Below are 17,697 nucleotides of genomic sequence, written 5' to 3'. Positions count from 1 at the left end.
TGCAGATATACAGATATACGCAGAATGTATGTCATGGCTCTCCGTCGTGTCCGTCGATGATGGTTGTACTTCGTGCAGCTCATCGTTGAGTTTGTTGTTACATTGATTTTTTAATTAAAGGCATCGATGACAGCAACGATTATAGTTTTGAACCAGCGCACAAATCAAAATCCTGTCTCAACTCGAAATAAAGTAGAGGCTGTTAACCCCCAACCCTCCTGCCTTTCCGAGTGGGTACAGCACCTTTGTAGCTGCTGGGAGGGCAGCAGTGTCTCACCCTGCACGTTGCGGATGTCAGCCCGCTCCCCGGGGGCCTGTCGGGCGGCCTGCTCTGCAATCTTCTTCTTGAGGCGCTGAATCTCGGTGCGCAAGTCGGAGATGATGTTGGTGTACTGGGCGATGTGGTACGACACATTCAGCAGGTTCTTTTTCACCTGCCGATCCACACAGCACAGTTCAGCACTGCACAGAAGCCCGGTATTCCACATACTCAATGAATTTATTCAAAAAATGAAACAGTCCCTGGCCAGGTGGAACACATTGCAATTCTGCAGAAATGCATCTATAATTGAGCAGGAGACACTTTCTTAACACAATCAACCGTGGGACTCTAAATCAAGCAAACAAGCCACATTCACCTTTAAAGAAACAACTGAATACGATCCTGAAATAAAATAGCAACTTCAAATGAGATACTACAGATGCCCCAATCTTATTTTTAACCTTCCTTGTGTTCTTATGTAATAAAGAAACAGCTGGCCTTTTGCTTTTCTTCCTAAACCACATCATTCATGCCTTGACACGCCTCCAGTTTTTTCAGGTAATGCGGAACAGACTGCAGAATCAGCACCATCACCACAGGCCTGACTCAGGGATAAAGGAGTTCCTTTTAAATAAGCGCTGCAGAACTGCAATAGTCAGCATTTTATATACTGTATTACTGAGGGATACAGCAAATGAGCAAAAACAGCAGACATATGTCACAAATAAAACACCCCAGACCTATAAAGGGAGCTGCAATCAAATAAATGAAAAGCCAAAATTGGGCATGTTTGGGCAGAAGCATACCCGCGTGCGGATGCTCTTGGCGCGGTCGGCATAGACCAGGGTGTTTCGAGATTCCTCAAAGGCGGTGGAGGCGGGGCTTATATGGGCGATCATCACTGTGCGGCTGTTCCCACCCAGGGAGTCCTGTTGGCCACAGAAAGGTGGGGATCATGGAAAAGGGAGCAGGAGGAAAAAGAAGAGAACAGAGGAGAGGGGAGGAAACAAGATGCGGGATTGAGATGAGGAGAAACAGGCAGTACTGAAGCCTGCCACTCTAGAAGCAAGTAAAAGCTCAGTACTGCACAGTAGAAGCATGGTGGAAAAGAGAAGTATAATGAGGCATGATGTAAGGTGCAGGAAATTATGATAAGAAATGGCAAAGAACTCCTGTATGTGGCGCAACCAGTAAAACTCTCACATCGAGCTTAAGTTGTGTTGTACATTGCACCACTGTATAGTCCAGGCATTACTGGTGCAAACCAGGGTTATACCACAATCTGACAGAAAGGAATCTCCAAGCAGCAATGCACAACTGTAAGTGCCTGATCACCACCATCAGTGACAGATGGCGCCTTTCCTGTTAGATACCGTGGAGCTTGCAAAATGTCAAACAACGAATGCCTCCGCAGGTGTGCATGTCAGAGGGGTGTGTCTTCATTTTAATATCACCCAAGCATGTACAGGAGCCATTGCCTGGCAGCCAAAACTTAAAATAATTGAAGGGTATATAATGAAAAATAATTCTGGTAATTCAAGAAAGGAAGAGAAACTGTAAGATGCACATTTTGTCACAGTTAATATCTAACTTTTTCTATATTATAACGGAAGACTCAGATGAAATACGATATATCAGCTGTACCTTGAGTAGGCGTGTGAGCTTGCTGTCCCTGTAGTTCACATACTTGTTTCCAGTTTTCTCACTCAGGGCATTGATACAGTTTCCCAGGGCCAGAAGAGAGCGGTTGATGTGGGCGCCTTCCTTTAGCCTCTGGCCACGGTTCTGTGTCTATGGGAGAGGGCAGGTGTTCATTTCTTTCGGTGCCATCGTGCACATCACACTACTTAAAACACGAACAGCGGGGGGTGCGCTATACCACTGTCTGAGTCTGCTTGTTTTTCACTTACATGGACACAGCCGTTCTGTTTACTTACTAGTTGCATTTAAATCACATGGCATATATTCACTTCAACTTTAGAATTTGTAATTCTCACTTTTTGGTCGGTTCTCTTGGCAGTAGTCGATTTCTAAGCAAGGGTATGTCTCTTTGCAATTTTGCAATCATTGTTCTTTTTTTCTACTGATGCAATTCACACAAAGCTTCTCATTAGTCATGTTGGAAAAGGAACCTCCCAAGAGGCAGTGGCACTAAGGGTGTGAACACAACACTGATCAGAGCAGCTCTTACCCGCTAAAGAAAGCAGATTTCCATCTTAATACATATTTTATTGTTCATCTGGAGGTGCTAGACTTTTGAATTAAATGACCTCAAAAAGCACCAGCAAACCTACAGTAGAAGCATGTGGTACTAGTTTTTAAACTTAACTCAACAAACTTTAGGTCAGGAGGTTACAAATCCTGAAGTATTTGTTTACCAAGCCTTTGCAGGGCATGGAATACTGATTGCATTTGCAGATCAAGTTGATGTTTCCCAATTCAAGCATTGCTAAATAATTTTCCTGTGCTTGGTCTTAATCTGCCTATCGGCAATAAAAGCTTTAGCCAACTAGCATTATGAATCACTTACAATGCATGATCAAACTGGCCTGACAACTTAAATGCTGGATGAGAGTAATAATGTTTGCAGTGACAAGGAAATTTGCATCTCGATTGGGTACTTTCGTCAGACTCATACATTTGTAAAAACAGACCTCTTGGTCATAAAAGTGTGTAGTAACATGCATATACAGAAAATGTATTCAGTGTAATTGTTTTTGGCAACCCACGCACTCTATGGAATTATGGATTCTCTTCTGTCTATGCAAATGTCATGAAAGGAAAAGGAAAAGGACTCGGTTTTATTTTGAATGTACATCTTTGTGCATCTTACTGTGAAGGATGCCCTTAGCCCATCAGCCCATCGTGAAGCCAAAAATCTGCTATCAGACATGTTTTATGATTTTAATGATGGTAAAAATGAATTAGAGCACAATTAATACCTTGATACAAATGAGTTTCAACTCATAACGCAGAAAGGAAAAAGGTGGTTCGCTTTCTGCCAAGCACAAGGAAGAAGTTATATCCAGGGAGAGCCCCACAAACATTTTTGGAAGCAATAACAAAACAGAATAATCTGTCCAAGTTCATGCAAATTCACACCTATGTACAACTAAAGGATTTAAACTCCTTTCACTGAAAAATGATTTACAATGTTTAAAGCTGGTAATTTGAGATTCATATCACTCTGGGAAGAAAGCATTTAACTGCTAAAAAACTGCATGTTCTAAACACCTTCAATGATGAAACCATGATGGTTTCCAAGATTCCATGAATCAGAAAGTAAACAAGAGGCTGTCTAACGTTTTAATTCATGGCGATTTAGACAGTGCTACTCTCATGAGAGCCGGGTCAGACTCTTGGGAAATGCGTTGTAAAAGACCCTATGCGGGAAGGTATAATCCGGAAGTGACTGGAGAAGGACATCAGGGCGAGGAATGGACGGGATGACGGACAGGGGGGCGGAGAAGACTGTGATCTGGTGCATGAGGGGAGCGCAGGCGAACGAGTCCAAACAGGGGAAGGCCAATAAGGGAAAACAGGGCGCAGTCCAGGGTCCAGGTACTGGGAGATCCATCCGAGACAAAAATAGGGAACGGGGAACTAGGAACCAGGTACTGTACATGGGAGATTAAAATTATAACGGGACAAGGCGCTCCGAGCCTCCGACTCAGAGGTCGCCATGGTGAAGCCTATGCCCTCAGGCCACTGCTGTGCCCGGTGGTAGGCGGGCTACTGGGCGTCCGTCTTCCAAAGCTGAGCTTTGAAAAAGGTAGGAGCGCCCTCTAGAGGAGGAGTGTAACAGCTGCATTTGAGATATTCTAATCTGGAATCAGACAGTTTTATTCTGTAGCTGCCCAGAAACCTCTAAATAAATTGTGAGTAATAGACAAAAATTCTGCTGAGAGCGCTATCTTCACCGCAAAAACGGATAATGAAGGAAGAATTCCCAGTTTACTAACACAATCAGAATGCACAGCAAGGATTTATCTGCAGGACGTGTAACAGGAATCAATCATCTGACCTCCTGTAAACTGAAACCTTCCCTGGAAATGCACTGCACTGGCTTACATATTAGAAAAACACATAGAAAACTTGTGATTTAGAAATCTCTTTTTTAAAATGTTTTCTGTCTCATGAGAAGATAGCAGCACTTCAGCACTATGTTTATATTCTGTATTATTGACAATCTGGTAAAATGATACTGGTTAAAGAATCAGAAGTATCTTTTTACTAAATTCATCCAGCAGGAGTCTCCCTTGTACCCTTTTTAAATACATTATATATTTAAAACTCATTTGTCTTTCTTTGTCTTGGATCTCATAGAAAGATGCGCAAACTGGTTCGTTGGCTGAATAAACAACACATTTGGTTAACAAACTGGGAGCTGAGTGGGGGGCCCCAGGTCAGACACTTATCCATTCAACCAGAAAAGCGGAGAGACAATTAAGATTTTAAGACGACGCATAAGTGTAGTCATTTCCAGTGTCATTCTGTGGTTCAAGGAAACAGGGACGTAAATATACACGAGAATGTTATAAAAATGCGTACACGTGCTAATCCTTTCAGGGATTCTGGGATTTCAGTTTACCTATAGGAAACTCAGACTCTGCTTATTAACAAAATGAAAACAAGAGCTGTTTTGTTCATTCCACACTTTATACCAAGAGTCTCATAACCTCTGGAGAATGCAAATGACCTTTACTCACGTTTCAATGCATTGCATGTCCTGTACGTGGAAGGGTCAGATGAGCTTTGAGCAAAACACAGCACTCTGCATTTGTGTTAATGCTCTGATTGCAAAAACACATGACCACATCCATAAAGTTCTGCAATCCATACAGAGTGGAGTCCATAAAGAGTGAATGTATTGGACATGTTATGCAAAGAGGACCTATCGGTGTAAAACACTGCCCTGTACTGCACTGCAGTATGATCTTCAACATTCATTTGCAAAAGCCTATCATGGTTTCCACAACACTCAAGAGTCTGGTCACACAAAAGTCTGGTCCCTGGGGAGAATCGGTGTACCTGTGAGGCGCGCTCGGAGCCGGCCAGGTCGATCATGAAGAGCCGGGCGAAGCGCACCTCCTGCAGGATGTCGCGGCAGCGGCTCTGCTGCCGCACGGCGACCTGCAGGACCGCGTGGGAGCGCGAGGACGTCTGGTTGGCGGCCGTGGGCTCCTGCGTGCGCTGCTTGTTCCCCTTCATCAGCAGCTCCATGATCTGGGGAAAGAGACCGCCCTCGCTACTTTGAAAAGGAAACAGCCTTTGTTTCAAGGAGATAAGGAGGAAGAAGAAGGAAACTGAGGAAGATCACTGTAGACTGCAATAATAATAAACTTTATTTTATATAGTGCCTTTAAAAGGGGCTTCTCAAATCTCTGAACAGAAACAAAAAAAAACACAATGAGCGGAGACAGGAGAACTACACAGTTACAATAAGGGTTTGGAATGCAGTAGGAAAGCAAAGACCCAGACACAGAACCAGTTAAATAAAGACCCTCAAGCAGGATGTTTTGAGTCTAGATTTGAAAGAACTCAGGGAAGGTGACTCTCTTATATCCATAGGGATAGAATTCCAGAGCTTTGGATTGTAGCAGAAAAAAAGCTCTGTCACCAACAGAGGGCTTAGGGAACAGACAGCAGACCATAATTAGACAATTAAAGTGAGGTGCGGTTTAGGACGAAAGTAACTCAGATATGTACTGAGGTGCCAAGACATGCAAACCACTATAAGTGAACATGAGGATTTTGAAGTCGATTTGATAGGAAGCCAGTGCAAGAACTCCAGGATAGGAGTTACTGTATGTGATCACTTACACTAGATCATGCAACTAGACCGTAAGGCTTTTCAATTAGTCTCCTGCTGTCTGTCCTCCTGGAACAGGATGAACATAGAATCTGTTTTTTTTTCTCTGATCCATGGATGTTTGTCCTTGACTATTTGTTTTTCTCGTTAGATACATGAGTATCTAGTGGTCAGCTGGTTTACAGCCCCAGGAAATGAGGGGCAGTAGTGTGTCTAAAGAAGGAAGGGGAATGATATTTGTGGAAAAGTCGCACCTCCCTGGCATTGATGGTGGACACCTCTGTGATTCCTGCCACCTGGATAACTCCCTTGGAATCCTCCCGGAGATCCAGGAATCCTGAGGAGGGGTTCAGCAGGTCACGGATCATCTCATTGTAAATCTGTCAAACAAAAGATACTGTTCAAACAAGGGGTATTGGGAATGCTTCCTGGGAGACAGTCAGAGAGCCCAAGCCCTGAAGCCGAAAAAATGAACACCTTCCAGTAAAGCAAGTCTCAGAAAATCTGTATTTTTTTTAACAAGATTACTGATTGTCTGGTAAAATGCAACATGATGAGACATGGTCTAAAAATAGGGGCTAAACTCATGAAAAATGATACAGTTGTTAGAGAGGAACAGAACATGTTTAAAATATGCTTTGGTCCTTTTTTATATGAAATATATTCTTTTTTAATTGTGTAAGTTCTTTTTTTTGTTTGCTTTGAGCACACTATAATTTGCTTTCCATTTAGTTTTTTGAAAAAGCATTGTTCCTTGCAGCTATGAATAAATTTCATTTTTGGACATTACCAGGACATTGAAACAATACAAACACACTTTCACAAGGAGGAGTGTGGAGAATGAGGTTCACCCCTGGACCATTGACGTCAGAATACAATTTTACGACTGTAGTGTCTTCCTGTCACTTTAAAACCAGCAGCAACCTTCTACACCCAGTGCATTTTCTTTTAAAGCAATTATTCAATATCCAGTTCCTTTCATTTCAAGTATATTCCATGCCACCACACTGTGCTTGATTCAAGGTTGATGTAACATAAACAAATTATAGGAAAAGCTCCCATTGGAGGATCCACATGTTTAATTGATGCTGTGAGAAAAGAGAGAGATGGGTAAGGAGGAATAAAGAGACAAAGGGAAGAGAGGATGGAAAGGCTTATTTGAAAGAGAAAGGAGCAGATGTTTTCCAAAGTAGGCAATAAAACGGCACTAAACTTCATTGAGCCGCCAATGAAACTGCAGAACTGAGGCCCTGGAAACTTCAAAACCCAACCTCATGGCCTTAGCTGAGCCAGCCACAGAAACCACAGCCTTCACTGCTTCTGTACTCTGACTGAAATGTTACCTGCAAACTCATACAAGTACGTTTTGGGGGAAAAAAGGATCACAAAAGATCCAAATGGATTCTTCTTAAAGCCCATTAAAGAGCTCTCAAGCTCTACTTCAAACTCTATTCAATGAAATTGCTTTTATCCTCTCCTTCTCCCACATTGCCAAGCTCATACACCTTATGTCCTCTCTTCTATGATGCATGTATCAGTCCTTCTTACACATACCATTCTGCAAACTAACAAGAATGTCATATAAGGCCTGCAACACATTTCCACTTAAAGAGTGTTTGAAGTGAATGAGGAGTAGAATGTAGTACAAATAATCAGAGGTATCTAAAGGACACCATTTGGGAGATATTTGCATTTCAATGCTGTATATTAATGTGGAGATATTCACAGTGCCTAACAAATGTACAGTAAAAGGTGCATTGTTCTCCTGCGTTACCTGCCTCTGCTTGCTGATAAAATGCAATAACTGCAAATATTGAAATAACCCACACAGCCTCAATGTGAGGCTGACGTCTTGCTTTCTAGTTATTGTTTTCTGGCTCTCCTGTCACCCTATCACCTGTGGGGAGATTATCACCTTGTGAACAGGCGTTAGGTCCTCAAACACTCCACATATCACTAGACTATACAGTAGGTTGGACAAGCCTATTTAATATTCATCATGTGGATGGAGAAAGTTCAGTACTGACATTAAAGACACAGAGCAATCTGTGGGATGAAGCAAACTATCACACGGCATTGTATTGGAACAGTGGATGTCTTGAAATCATTCAGAAGAGTTTTTTAGACTCAGCTTTTGTAGAAATGGACTGAAAAGATGGTCTCAAAGCCACCACTTGTTTGCAATTTTTCATGCTCTTACACAGTATCCTATGTAACTCATCATTATATCTGAACATTTCTTTAAAATCACAGTATCAAGTACAAATCTTATGTGATGGCCATTGTCAGTTCTAAAAAAAGTGCAAGTAAAACATCTTAAAGTGCTTTTACCTCAAGATATGACATGGAAACACTGTACTGCATGTCATCACTGGTCTCCTCAATGGCTCTGAACAGGTCATTCAGAGTGCGGACGTAGATCCCTGGCTCTTTGTCTGTGCCCAGCATAGTGTAGGTCTTTCCACAGCCTGTGCACACACACATTTAGAGATCATTCAGAGGAGGAACACATCCAATCTACCCACACTCACTTTTTCACCAATAAAAGACTTGGCCAACTTATAGTTTACAGTCCACTGTGATGGATTTAGTAGTTGGGCTTTAAATATTGCCACAGTTCCTGAAAAAAAATACTGCTTTTGCAAAATGAGTAAAGGACAAAAGGGGAAACAGAAGAGAGTAGGGGAGCTCTCATCTGTCAGTTTTATCTTGGGGTGAGAAAATGGTTTAGAAAAAGGTTTTCCAGTTGCATTCTTGGGTTGCAGCACGGAGACTGTTTCACCTGTGTTACAGTTGACAAAACGAATAAGACAAGAATACATTAAAACCATGATTTACAGCTTTACATTAAATGTTACCCAGGTTATCCCAAACATATCTGAGTAGTGCAAGGCAGGCCTTATCTGATATATTACTGTTGGGTTATGATGGCAGAGATAAAGAAGGACAGTGCACACCTGTAATGAACTGTAATAAGATTTGACAGGCAGCAGCTGAATCAGAATGAGCAGTCAAAGAGCCTTAGTGCCAGATGGGAGAGGAAAATTAAGTCTGGTCTGCTGGTAGATAAATATTACTGTATTTGCACAGAGCACAATAAAATCTACCGATAGTGCAATTAGTTCCAATTACTCTGACTTTGACCTTATATATATATGGCTTGCTGGGAAGATCCAGTGTCCAAATATCAACGTTGTTATAGTTTCCTAGTGATGATGGCTCACGACTGTCACGAGTGTTCATAGAAACACGGATACACTACAGGACAGTTGAGCAAATAGAGAATAGAGAACTGGATGGAGGAAGAGATGGAGTTTTACTTTGCTTTCTTTTTTGTGTTCCTGAATTCTGCCAAAATGAAAATCTTTTGAGGCTACCCCACCTGTAGAGAAGCAAGACAAAAGCTAGCCTCTGTGTGAAAAAGATCCACTTTTTCAACCATAAAATGATAAAGCCTGAGAAATCCACAACAACAACACCTAGGAAGACAGAAATAATTTCCCACAAACCACTTCATTTTGGTTCATAAACCGGTTCAGAATGAGTGGTAATCATTCTACTGCTCAGGTAGCTAATGTCCCACACTAGGTTTCCTATAGTGATCAACAAATGAAACAACTGACTCTGAGTTTACTGACTAAGATTGTAAAGAAACATAGTAAAACAAGACTAAATGGTATATCTCAACCACAAACAAAGTGCAAAGACTGTAAAAATGTTTATGGAAGATGTACATTTGGATAGTATTTATCTTACTCTTTTCCATTCAATAAAAACATAAGAGAGGAAGTTATTCTTCCACTGGGTAGTTAGCAGCTAATTGATCCAAAGACCTCATCCAGATATTTTTTGAAAGAAACCTGGGGATTAGCTTCAACAACATGGCTGGGTATGTTTCCATACTTGCACAATCCTCTAGGTAAAGAAGTGCCCCCACATAGTAGTTCGTGTTTCACTGCTCATGCTGAAGAAACCCACTGAGATGTCATTGCCCTTGAGAATTTTAAATATTACAATCAACTTCCCTCTTAGTATTCTGTTCAAGACGCAAACAGTTCAGTTCCTCAGCCAGTCTGCCCAGGCCCAGAATGGATCTGGAAGCTCTTTTCCGGACTGACTGCAGAGCAGCAATGTCTCTTCATTAATGTGGAGACAAGCACACAAACACCATACCACAGGAGAGGTGTTACACTGGGCTTGTGTGCCCTGCAACTTACCCGTGGGACCATAGGCAAACACTGTGGCATTGTAGCCCGAGATGAGCCCCTCGATCAGCCCCTTGGTGGTGGCACGGTACACCTCATCCTGTGAAGGGATCAAGATGATGTAAGAGAACAGAGAAGTACCCCCTCCCAAAAGCAAATCACTTGCAAATCTAGGTTCTCTGCACATGCACCTGTGTATAGGCATAGGCACATCCGACTGTCTTTTCAATTCCAAACCCCCCCTCTTGACTTCATCAATCAGAAAGAATGTCTACAATCAGAAGTTAAAGGGTCAACAGACATTATAAACTAGGCATGTGCCAGAAGCAGCTCATTTTCTTTTAAGACTGTGTCTGAATGGACACATAGACCTCTCTGTTGAGCGCAGGTAATCACAAAAACAGGTTCTAACGCAGGCAGTCTGCCATGTGCTTTCAATTTAAGACACACCATCTCTTTCAACTTTCAACTTTTACACCCCAACAACTTTCTAACATACGTCCAAGCTAATTGTAGGTAAGAGAATGGAAACAAGAGGAGGTTTACTCATTTTTCAATTCCCAATTGAAAACATAACATTCCATCGTTGTTATTTTGCTTTTCAATGTGTAATGCGTCTCTGCATTGGGGATGGTAATAACACTGAGTGCAATGTACCTGACGACAGACGAATAGCTGACAATTTGTTTTTAATTGAAAACACTCTAGGGACGATGCACACCGCAGAGCCTGATGGTGTGATTTCAGAGTTTAACCATGTTTCATAGCAGCTTATTAGTTTAGAACTGGTCTTAAAAGATATATTATTTGGAAAAGCTGGATTCCTTTGTTTTATTATTTGAAAAACACTGTGACAGACCAAGGGTCAATCAAAAAATATGTAGCAATAACATAGTTTAGAGGTTAAAAGCACGTTAAACATTTTTTTTAATTCTGTAACAAAGATAAAGAGGAACTGCCTGAAATGGAACTTTGTCATGAACCACAGAAATTCAGGAGTGCAGGAGTCATATCTGTCAAGGTATACTGTAAATGTAGAGTCCAGAAGATCCTAGATACAGTAAAGTCAAGCTAAGATTCCAGAAACTGCCCTGTAACAAGATAAATGTATCAAGTGTCCAGAAGAAGCTGAAAAGGAAATGGATAGTGTGGTGGATCAATGTAACTCAGTGGATCTTTCTCACCTGAGTGGCAGAGTAGTCAAATGCCACGTCGAAGAGGTAGGTCTTCTCCCTGGAGCGATTGGCACGCAGGATGTCATCAGGATCTTCCATTGGATCCATCAGAACTACCATCTGGGGCAAAAGAAAGACAAAGGTCAGCCCCACATCACAGCAGGGCCGGACTGACAAGAGGTGCAAAGAACCAGCTCCTGTTTCAAACATAAACAGATCTCAGAGAGGCTTTTCAGTGCCTGAGTGTCGACACATACAGGAGCTGTCCTGCAGAACAAAAGCAAATGCTGACAAAAGCTTTGTAAGACATGCATAATAAGTAAAAGCCACACATTAAGAAATGTATTTAAAATGTGCAATGAATGTGCAGGCAAGCTACCCATCTCGACCCTCACAAGTTTAATGACTGCTATTTAATTAAGTGGCAAATAATATTTGTTAGTTTTCACAGAGCCATATCCATGAAGCATTAGACTGCTGGTAAGTGTGCAGAACTGGAATAAACGTACTCAGGAAATGTGGGGGTCAATAGTGGAAACAGTGAATGGGGCACAGGGTTCAACCCTGGTGACAGAATGAATGTCCTGTGATTGGATACAACCAGCTCATTTATAGACCTACTTACCAATGCTTTTTAAAAGCTATTAGTCCATTATCTGCACTTACTTTTAGCTTTACTACCATTAATACACTTGAGCAGAATGCATCTAATAACACTGTTAAGGCTGCAGCATGTCAGTACAAATGACAGGGTGAGAGCAACGTTAATGTTACACAATCCCACTTTCTGAATGCTTGACTGAAATGAGTGGTTTATTTTTAATCAGTTTCATCTTGGGGAAAAAAAAAGATGAGCTGGCCTTTCTCTTGATGAAACATGCACGAAAAAAAATCCCATTTACCAAATATGAAAATGAAGTAAAATCCACAGAGGTACAGAACTACTCCATACCTCCTTAGCCAAGAGCAAGCAGCCCTTCAGCTGTATAGCCATGGTGCTGTTTGATGAGTGACAGAGACTCAGTGCTGTAGGGCCTGTTCACTTTGAAGCTGTTCCATTTAAATTCATGAGAAGCAATCTGACTTTTAAAAGACCTCCATTAAACCAAGATACAATGCACACAGCGAGTGACACAAACGCTAAATGGAAAGGAAAAAATTAAGAGTTTCAATACCAATTTCCATGAGTACACATTTAAATGAGAAGAACCCACAGCACTGTGCTCCTACAGCACAGTGTCCCTATTCACTGCCCTGGGCATTAGTTTAGAAATTCTGATCCAGAGGAAAGAGTCCCACTTACTGGTCTACCAACACCACTGTATTGTCCAGACCCAGCCCTGCTTAATTTCTGAGATTTGATGAAATCAGACTACAAGGCACCCATGCTTCTGAAAAACTAAAACAAGCAGAAGAGAAATGACAGGGGCCAGAGGCTTTAAGTGTTTGTACTGTAGGTCCTCCACTGGAAGGTATCTTGCAAAGCAGTCAGTCTCTCTTCCTCAGCTGAAAGTGACACACACATTGTTGTACAGTGCTGTGCACAACAACAGGTTTCTACATGACTGGAAAACAGGAAGGCGATGAGAGTGAAGTGCTCAAACAGGGGCCGATCACTCCCAGGACGGCAGGCAGGGCTCAGACGGTTGCTCACGTGCGGGGCAGATTAAGGCTGGAGATACTCCTGCTCCTTGAAGTCTCCCCTGCCATCTGGCGCTCGACCTGCTTTGGGTTACCTAAGCCAGGGAGACGGGTGACAGATGGTGCCAGGAAGATTTTGTAACGCTAATTTTCTTAAGTGCTCTAATGAGCGCTACACTGTTATCTGTGTGAAATGGTCCATTAGAGTGGGCTGCGGCGAGGGCTGATGAATTTGTGCCCACGGTGTGCCATCGGAAAACAAGAGAAGATGTGGTTCAGCTGGCTGTACCCGTTGAGTCCTCCAGTACGTCACAGAGGCCACAGATGGCATCTTTTAAGGCCAAGCAGGTGATTCTCCAACCATAGAAGGCTAAGGCAGAGCACTGTGCTAATATGCTTTGTCCTTTTTTAATTTTGCAAGGGTAGCACATAGCTGCTTTTAAATAAAACTTGTCTGATGTGAAGGGTTTCATCCAGTTTTCTATTAACATCTCCTTGAGTCTCAGGAAGTCTCAGGACTCTGAAGATATTAGCTGTTACACCTAAATGGGTGACAAAACTACAGAAGATCCCTTCCCAGACTCACAACTTTGGGCAGATTATTGTGTATCCACAACCTTCTCTGACCCAAAACAGGTCTGGACATGATGAATAATGGACAGCTTATTGTTACTCATCAACAGGGTTCTCAAAGGCAACATTTTGATTCTTTTGTAGCACAAGAGAGGCAATCAAGTATCTTCTCAATACAGTCAGTCTGTGAAGAAAAAAAAGCTCCAGTAATACCTGTAACAGGCAATCCAGTAAAAAACCTAACTAATCCAAACTGCTGTTCTCCATGCCTCTGGTCTTCTGCATAATGCCACACTGCCAACACCTAAGCTAAACTGCAGCGCATGATTGTTGCAGGTCGGTGTCTCTTTTGCACTGGACTTCCTTTTCAAAAAAATAAATTTTCTTTCCCAATTAACTGGCCAGATTCATCTGAGGAAGAACCCAGAGATCATTTTCAAATGTGGATTCTAAGCAAGGGGACATTTTTTTTAGTCCCCCATTTCGGGACTATTTATTTATAAGAGCTATTTATTTCCTTCATTGAGATCCGCGTAGAACCTCAGACAGGAAATCCTGTCAGCTGTGACAGACATGTTAGAACAAGCTGGCTGGAGCGTGGCTTCCTTCCATCTGATCGACCACTCAGGACATGCCGCATGACTCCCACACCCTGGCCTGCGTGTCTCTCCGAGTTTCCACACCAATCCAGCCCACCAGCCATGGGAAAACAGCGGCCCAGAACTTCTCACAGTGCAGCCCATTCACATTCCCAGGGCAGCCTTTCTTTTACTGAGCGGCTCTGAGTCTTGCAGGCTCAACCCTGGCTTGAGAGGCAAGCTGTGATCAGACGCAACCCACAAGGTCAGGCATCCAGTCATTAAATTTTAAGAATACGAAATGTAATTCTGTCCGACTCTTACAGGAAATGTTTCAACATCTCCCACAGCATTACCGGATTCCTGTTAAGCATAACTGGATAGCAGTGGACTAAACACAATAGAGTAATAATGTACAGTAACTATAGATGAGTATTTTTGGAGGCAAGATAAAATGATGAGATACATCAGATCCCTTCTCTTATGTTTTTATTTAAAAAAAACCACAGTATTTATTTAGGCCCGGTGAACGCTGTAGTCATATTTTCTGCCAGAAAATGTATTTTGGACAAGATTTTGGCATAGATTATTAAGATAAAATGTGATCTAGTTCTACTAATGGATTTTTAAAAATCGCAATGCGTACGATGATTTCTTACTCTTTCAAACATATTGGCACCAGTTCACAGCCAATAGGTGAACACACTGCACCACTAGAAAAAAGACACATCTGCATAGGAATAAATGTGGTAAAGCTTTGCTCCAGAATTCATATTCACTTGGCAAAATGCTCATGGAAAGGTATTTCCCACCCAGGTGGGATTAAATATGACCTAATATTTCCCCCTTGGAGGCAATCACAGATCACAGAAAGAAATGCCTGCTGCACCACAGATTCCCATTTACCAAACCAGTGCTCCCATCACTCACACTCAGCTCAACAGAAAACAAAAGGCCAAACTTTCCTCGCTGTCGCTTGGGAAAGCCGTTTCAGATTTCCTCCCTGGCCAGCGCTCTCTGTAGCTGGCTGCCAGCACAGGTGCAGGCAGGTCTCTTTACTAATTTATGTGCTGAATAAATTGGACGTCAGCTGAGATGTGTGATCTTGCAGGGAGGGAAGATTAATGTGCTGTTGCCGATGTGAACATAAATGAAAAGCAATTTCCTGGTCCCTGGCTACGATAAATAGCTTTAGTTTTTAATTTTTAATTAAAGCACTTTGCATCACAAAGCATATTACCTGATACCATATTATTTTTTCTTTTATGAAAAACAACAGTTTTAAATCGTAGTAACTTGGAATCGGCGAAGGTCAACAGAGCTAAAGGAGCTATTGCACTTAACGGCTTTCAGTCGAGTGTCATGCAGCTGCGAGAATGTTCAGTTGAACTTACTGAACTTACTTACTACATGTAGTAACCCAGACAGACAGAAAATTACTGCCAGTGCACTACCCATTACAAAAATTATTTATAATATATATTATATATTTTTATTTATTTATAATCTTCTAAGGTTAAAAAATTAAGAATAACACAGAATAACACAGTTTTTGTTCTGTGATCTCCTTTACAAAATAACATTTTTTCTATAAATAGAATAAAACCATTAATATGTGACACCCATGTTTGCATAACCAGAACCATATGTCTAGCACAAAACAAATTCATTGAAAGAAATTCCTTACATTTCAGTACCTGACAAATAACCGAGGTCATGTCATTTTTCACATTACATGCAGAATAATTAATGTTCACAGAGCTACCCAAGACTTCAAAGCACCTTAGTAATTGGAGCCATTATTCTAAAACAGTACATTAACTGTATTGGGTGTGTTAACACTTCACATTCAGTGTTTCAGTTTAGTTGTAGCCACTAGGCAGCACAGTATCATCAAATGCATTAACTCTTTTATAGTCTTATCTGGGGTTTGACCAAACTTTAAGGTGGAGGAGAGGTGTGTCCGGAATTAGTGCTTTATGCTGTATTAGCATAACTTGCCTGGCTGAGAAGAAGAGCAATCTGTCCATGAGGATAAGGCTGTGGAACCCCTCCCTACATTTCTTTTAAAAGCAATGAGCCAGTAGGCTGCTGCAAGGCTGAATATTGAGTAGATGCGCAGAGCAGGAAAGCCAGAAATGTGATATTTATAAGTAGGTGACAGTGGGTGAGATTAGGGTTTGACCTCCTGAAAAAAAAACTTGAATTTAAAACTTCAGTAATGATGCCAGTACTCCTATAAGCAAATATGAAGCTGTTTGTTTTGCCCTGAACAAATTGACAAAGGTGCTGACATTTTCACTGCCCATTATCTCTTTCTGTTTCTCAATATGAACTAGCATATTCAGTTGAAGGCCAAAATTTTGCTATACCTGTATGATACTTTCAAAGTTTACTGGACTCTGATTCATCCTACAGAGCAATTTAGATTGATTTGAGCTGAGACAATAGACGCCAACTTACCTGTAAATACATCAAATAATACTATATGTCTGTGCTTTGCAGTTGAAACACGGTAGCGCAGAGAATCTGGACTCAAATATAATATTACATCCAACAGCACGTAACTGCTTTGCACATGCATTCCACAGTCCCGAGCAGAAGGAGCAGTGCGTCTTATCAGAGTAGGAGAAGCACATCAGAGAAATGCCTGGAAGTGGAGTAATGATGTGTCATTCGGTGATGAATTGTAGGCTTGGATGGAAATGTGTGTGCTAATGATACCAAAACAAAAAATCTTACTACCTTTTTACAGTTGGATATACTGTTTCAATGTCAATGTTTGTGACAATGACAAATGGTCAATGACAATGTCATATGTCAATGATTACAGCATGCAATCAATTTTATTCCTATGTCCTTTAAACCTTCATTCCTGTTATTTGACTTTGATGGGCATGAGCTATTTTCAATGCTTTTATATATATTTATGACATGGCTATATGGGTAACGTAAGAACTCTACAGGGCAATTAGATGTACCGTATTATAAACCTATCTGCAAAGCACAGCCCAGATCCCAAGCTTACTTAGTGCTGCAGTAGTGCAGTATTCATTAACCCTCTGTTGATCAGCGTGACATTTCCCCTGACTGCCAGGGTAGAAGGCAGAGCGCCGCGGTGAATAATGTTGCAGTGAGTAAACCCTGTTCGTCTGATGCTCACAACTGCACAAAGGCTAATACGTTTTTTTCCTGGCACTGACCCAGAGCTCACCTCAGTGACAAGCCGGCGGCCGAGCACTGTGCTTTGGCAGGTTAATAAAGGGATTATCCCTCACGAGAGATAATCAGACTTAATTAATGTGCTCTGGGGGCAGGAGTGGACAGGGGACTCATAAGGGCTTCATTATCTTAGCACTTCGGTAATAATAACAGCATATTTGTAGTCACGTTTCTCAAGCCACAAGGTACAGTATTACTGGAAACCTTTTTTTATGTTTATGTTTGCAGG

The 17,697-nt window shown here is 41.6% G+C and overlaps 1 protein-coding gene across 3 annotated transcripts in view; it reads right to left on the bottom strand.

The window, feature by feature from the left end:
• kif19 (kinesin family member 19) overlaps nt 1–17,697 on the bottom strand; it is a 40,054-nt gene that overhangs the window by 9,888 nt on the left and 12,469 nt on the right. For all 3 annotated transcript variants that reach the window (XM_088599887.1, XM_088599888.1, XM_088599889.1), the window contains exons 3-10: nt 11,464–11,574; nt 10,292–10,379; nt 8,406–8,542; nt 6,329–6,454; nt 5,294–5,488; nt 1,907–2,053; nt 1,069–1,191; nt 278–434 (exon numbers count right to left, since the gene is read on the bottom strand). In XM_088599887.1, the coding sequence (XP_088456013.1) occupies nt 278–434; nt 1,069–1,191; nt 1,907–2,053; nt 5,294–5,488; nt 6,329–6,454; nt 8,406–8,542; nt 10,292–10,379; nt 11,464–11,574 (1,084 nt within the window). The remainder of the gene's footprint in view (nt 1–277; nt 435–1,068; nt 1,192–1,906; nt 2,054–5,293; nt 5,489–6,328; nt 6,455–8,405; nt 8,543–10,291; nt 10,380–11,463; nt 11,575–17,697) is intronic.

The sequence above is a fragment of the Lepisosteus platostomus genome, chromosome 11 (genome assembly GCF_059453375.1).
Source record: "Lepisosteus platostomus isolate fLepPlt1 chromosome 11, fLepPlt1.hap1, whole genome shotgun sequence".
Taxonomy (NCBI): domain Eukaryota; kingdom Metazoa; phylum Chordata; class Actinopteri; order Semionotiformes; family Lepisosteidae; genus Lepisosteus; species Lepisosteus platostomus.
The sequence above is the reverse complement of the archived record's forward strand: the minus strand, read 5'-3'. Positions and strand labels throughout refer to the sequence as shown.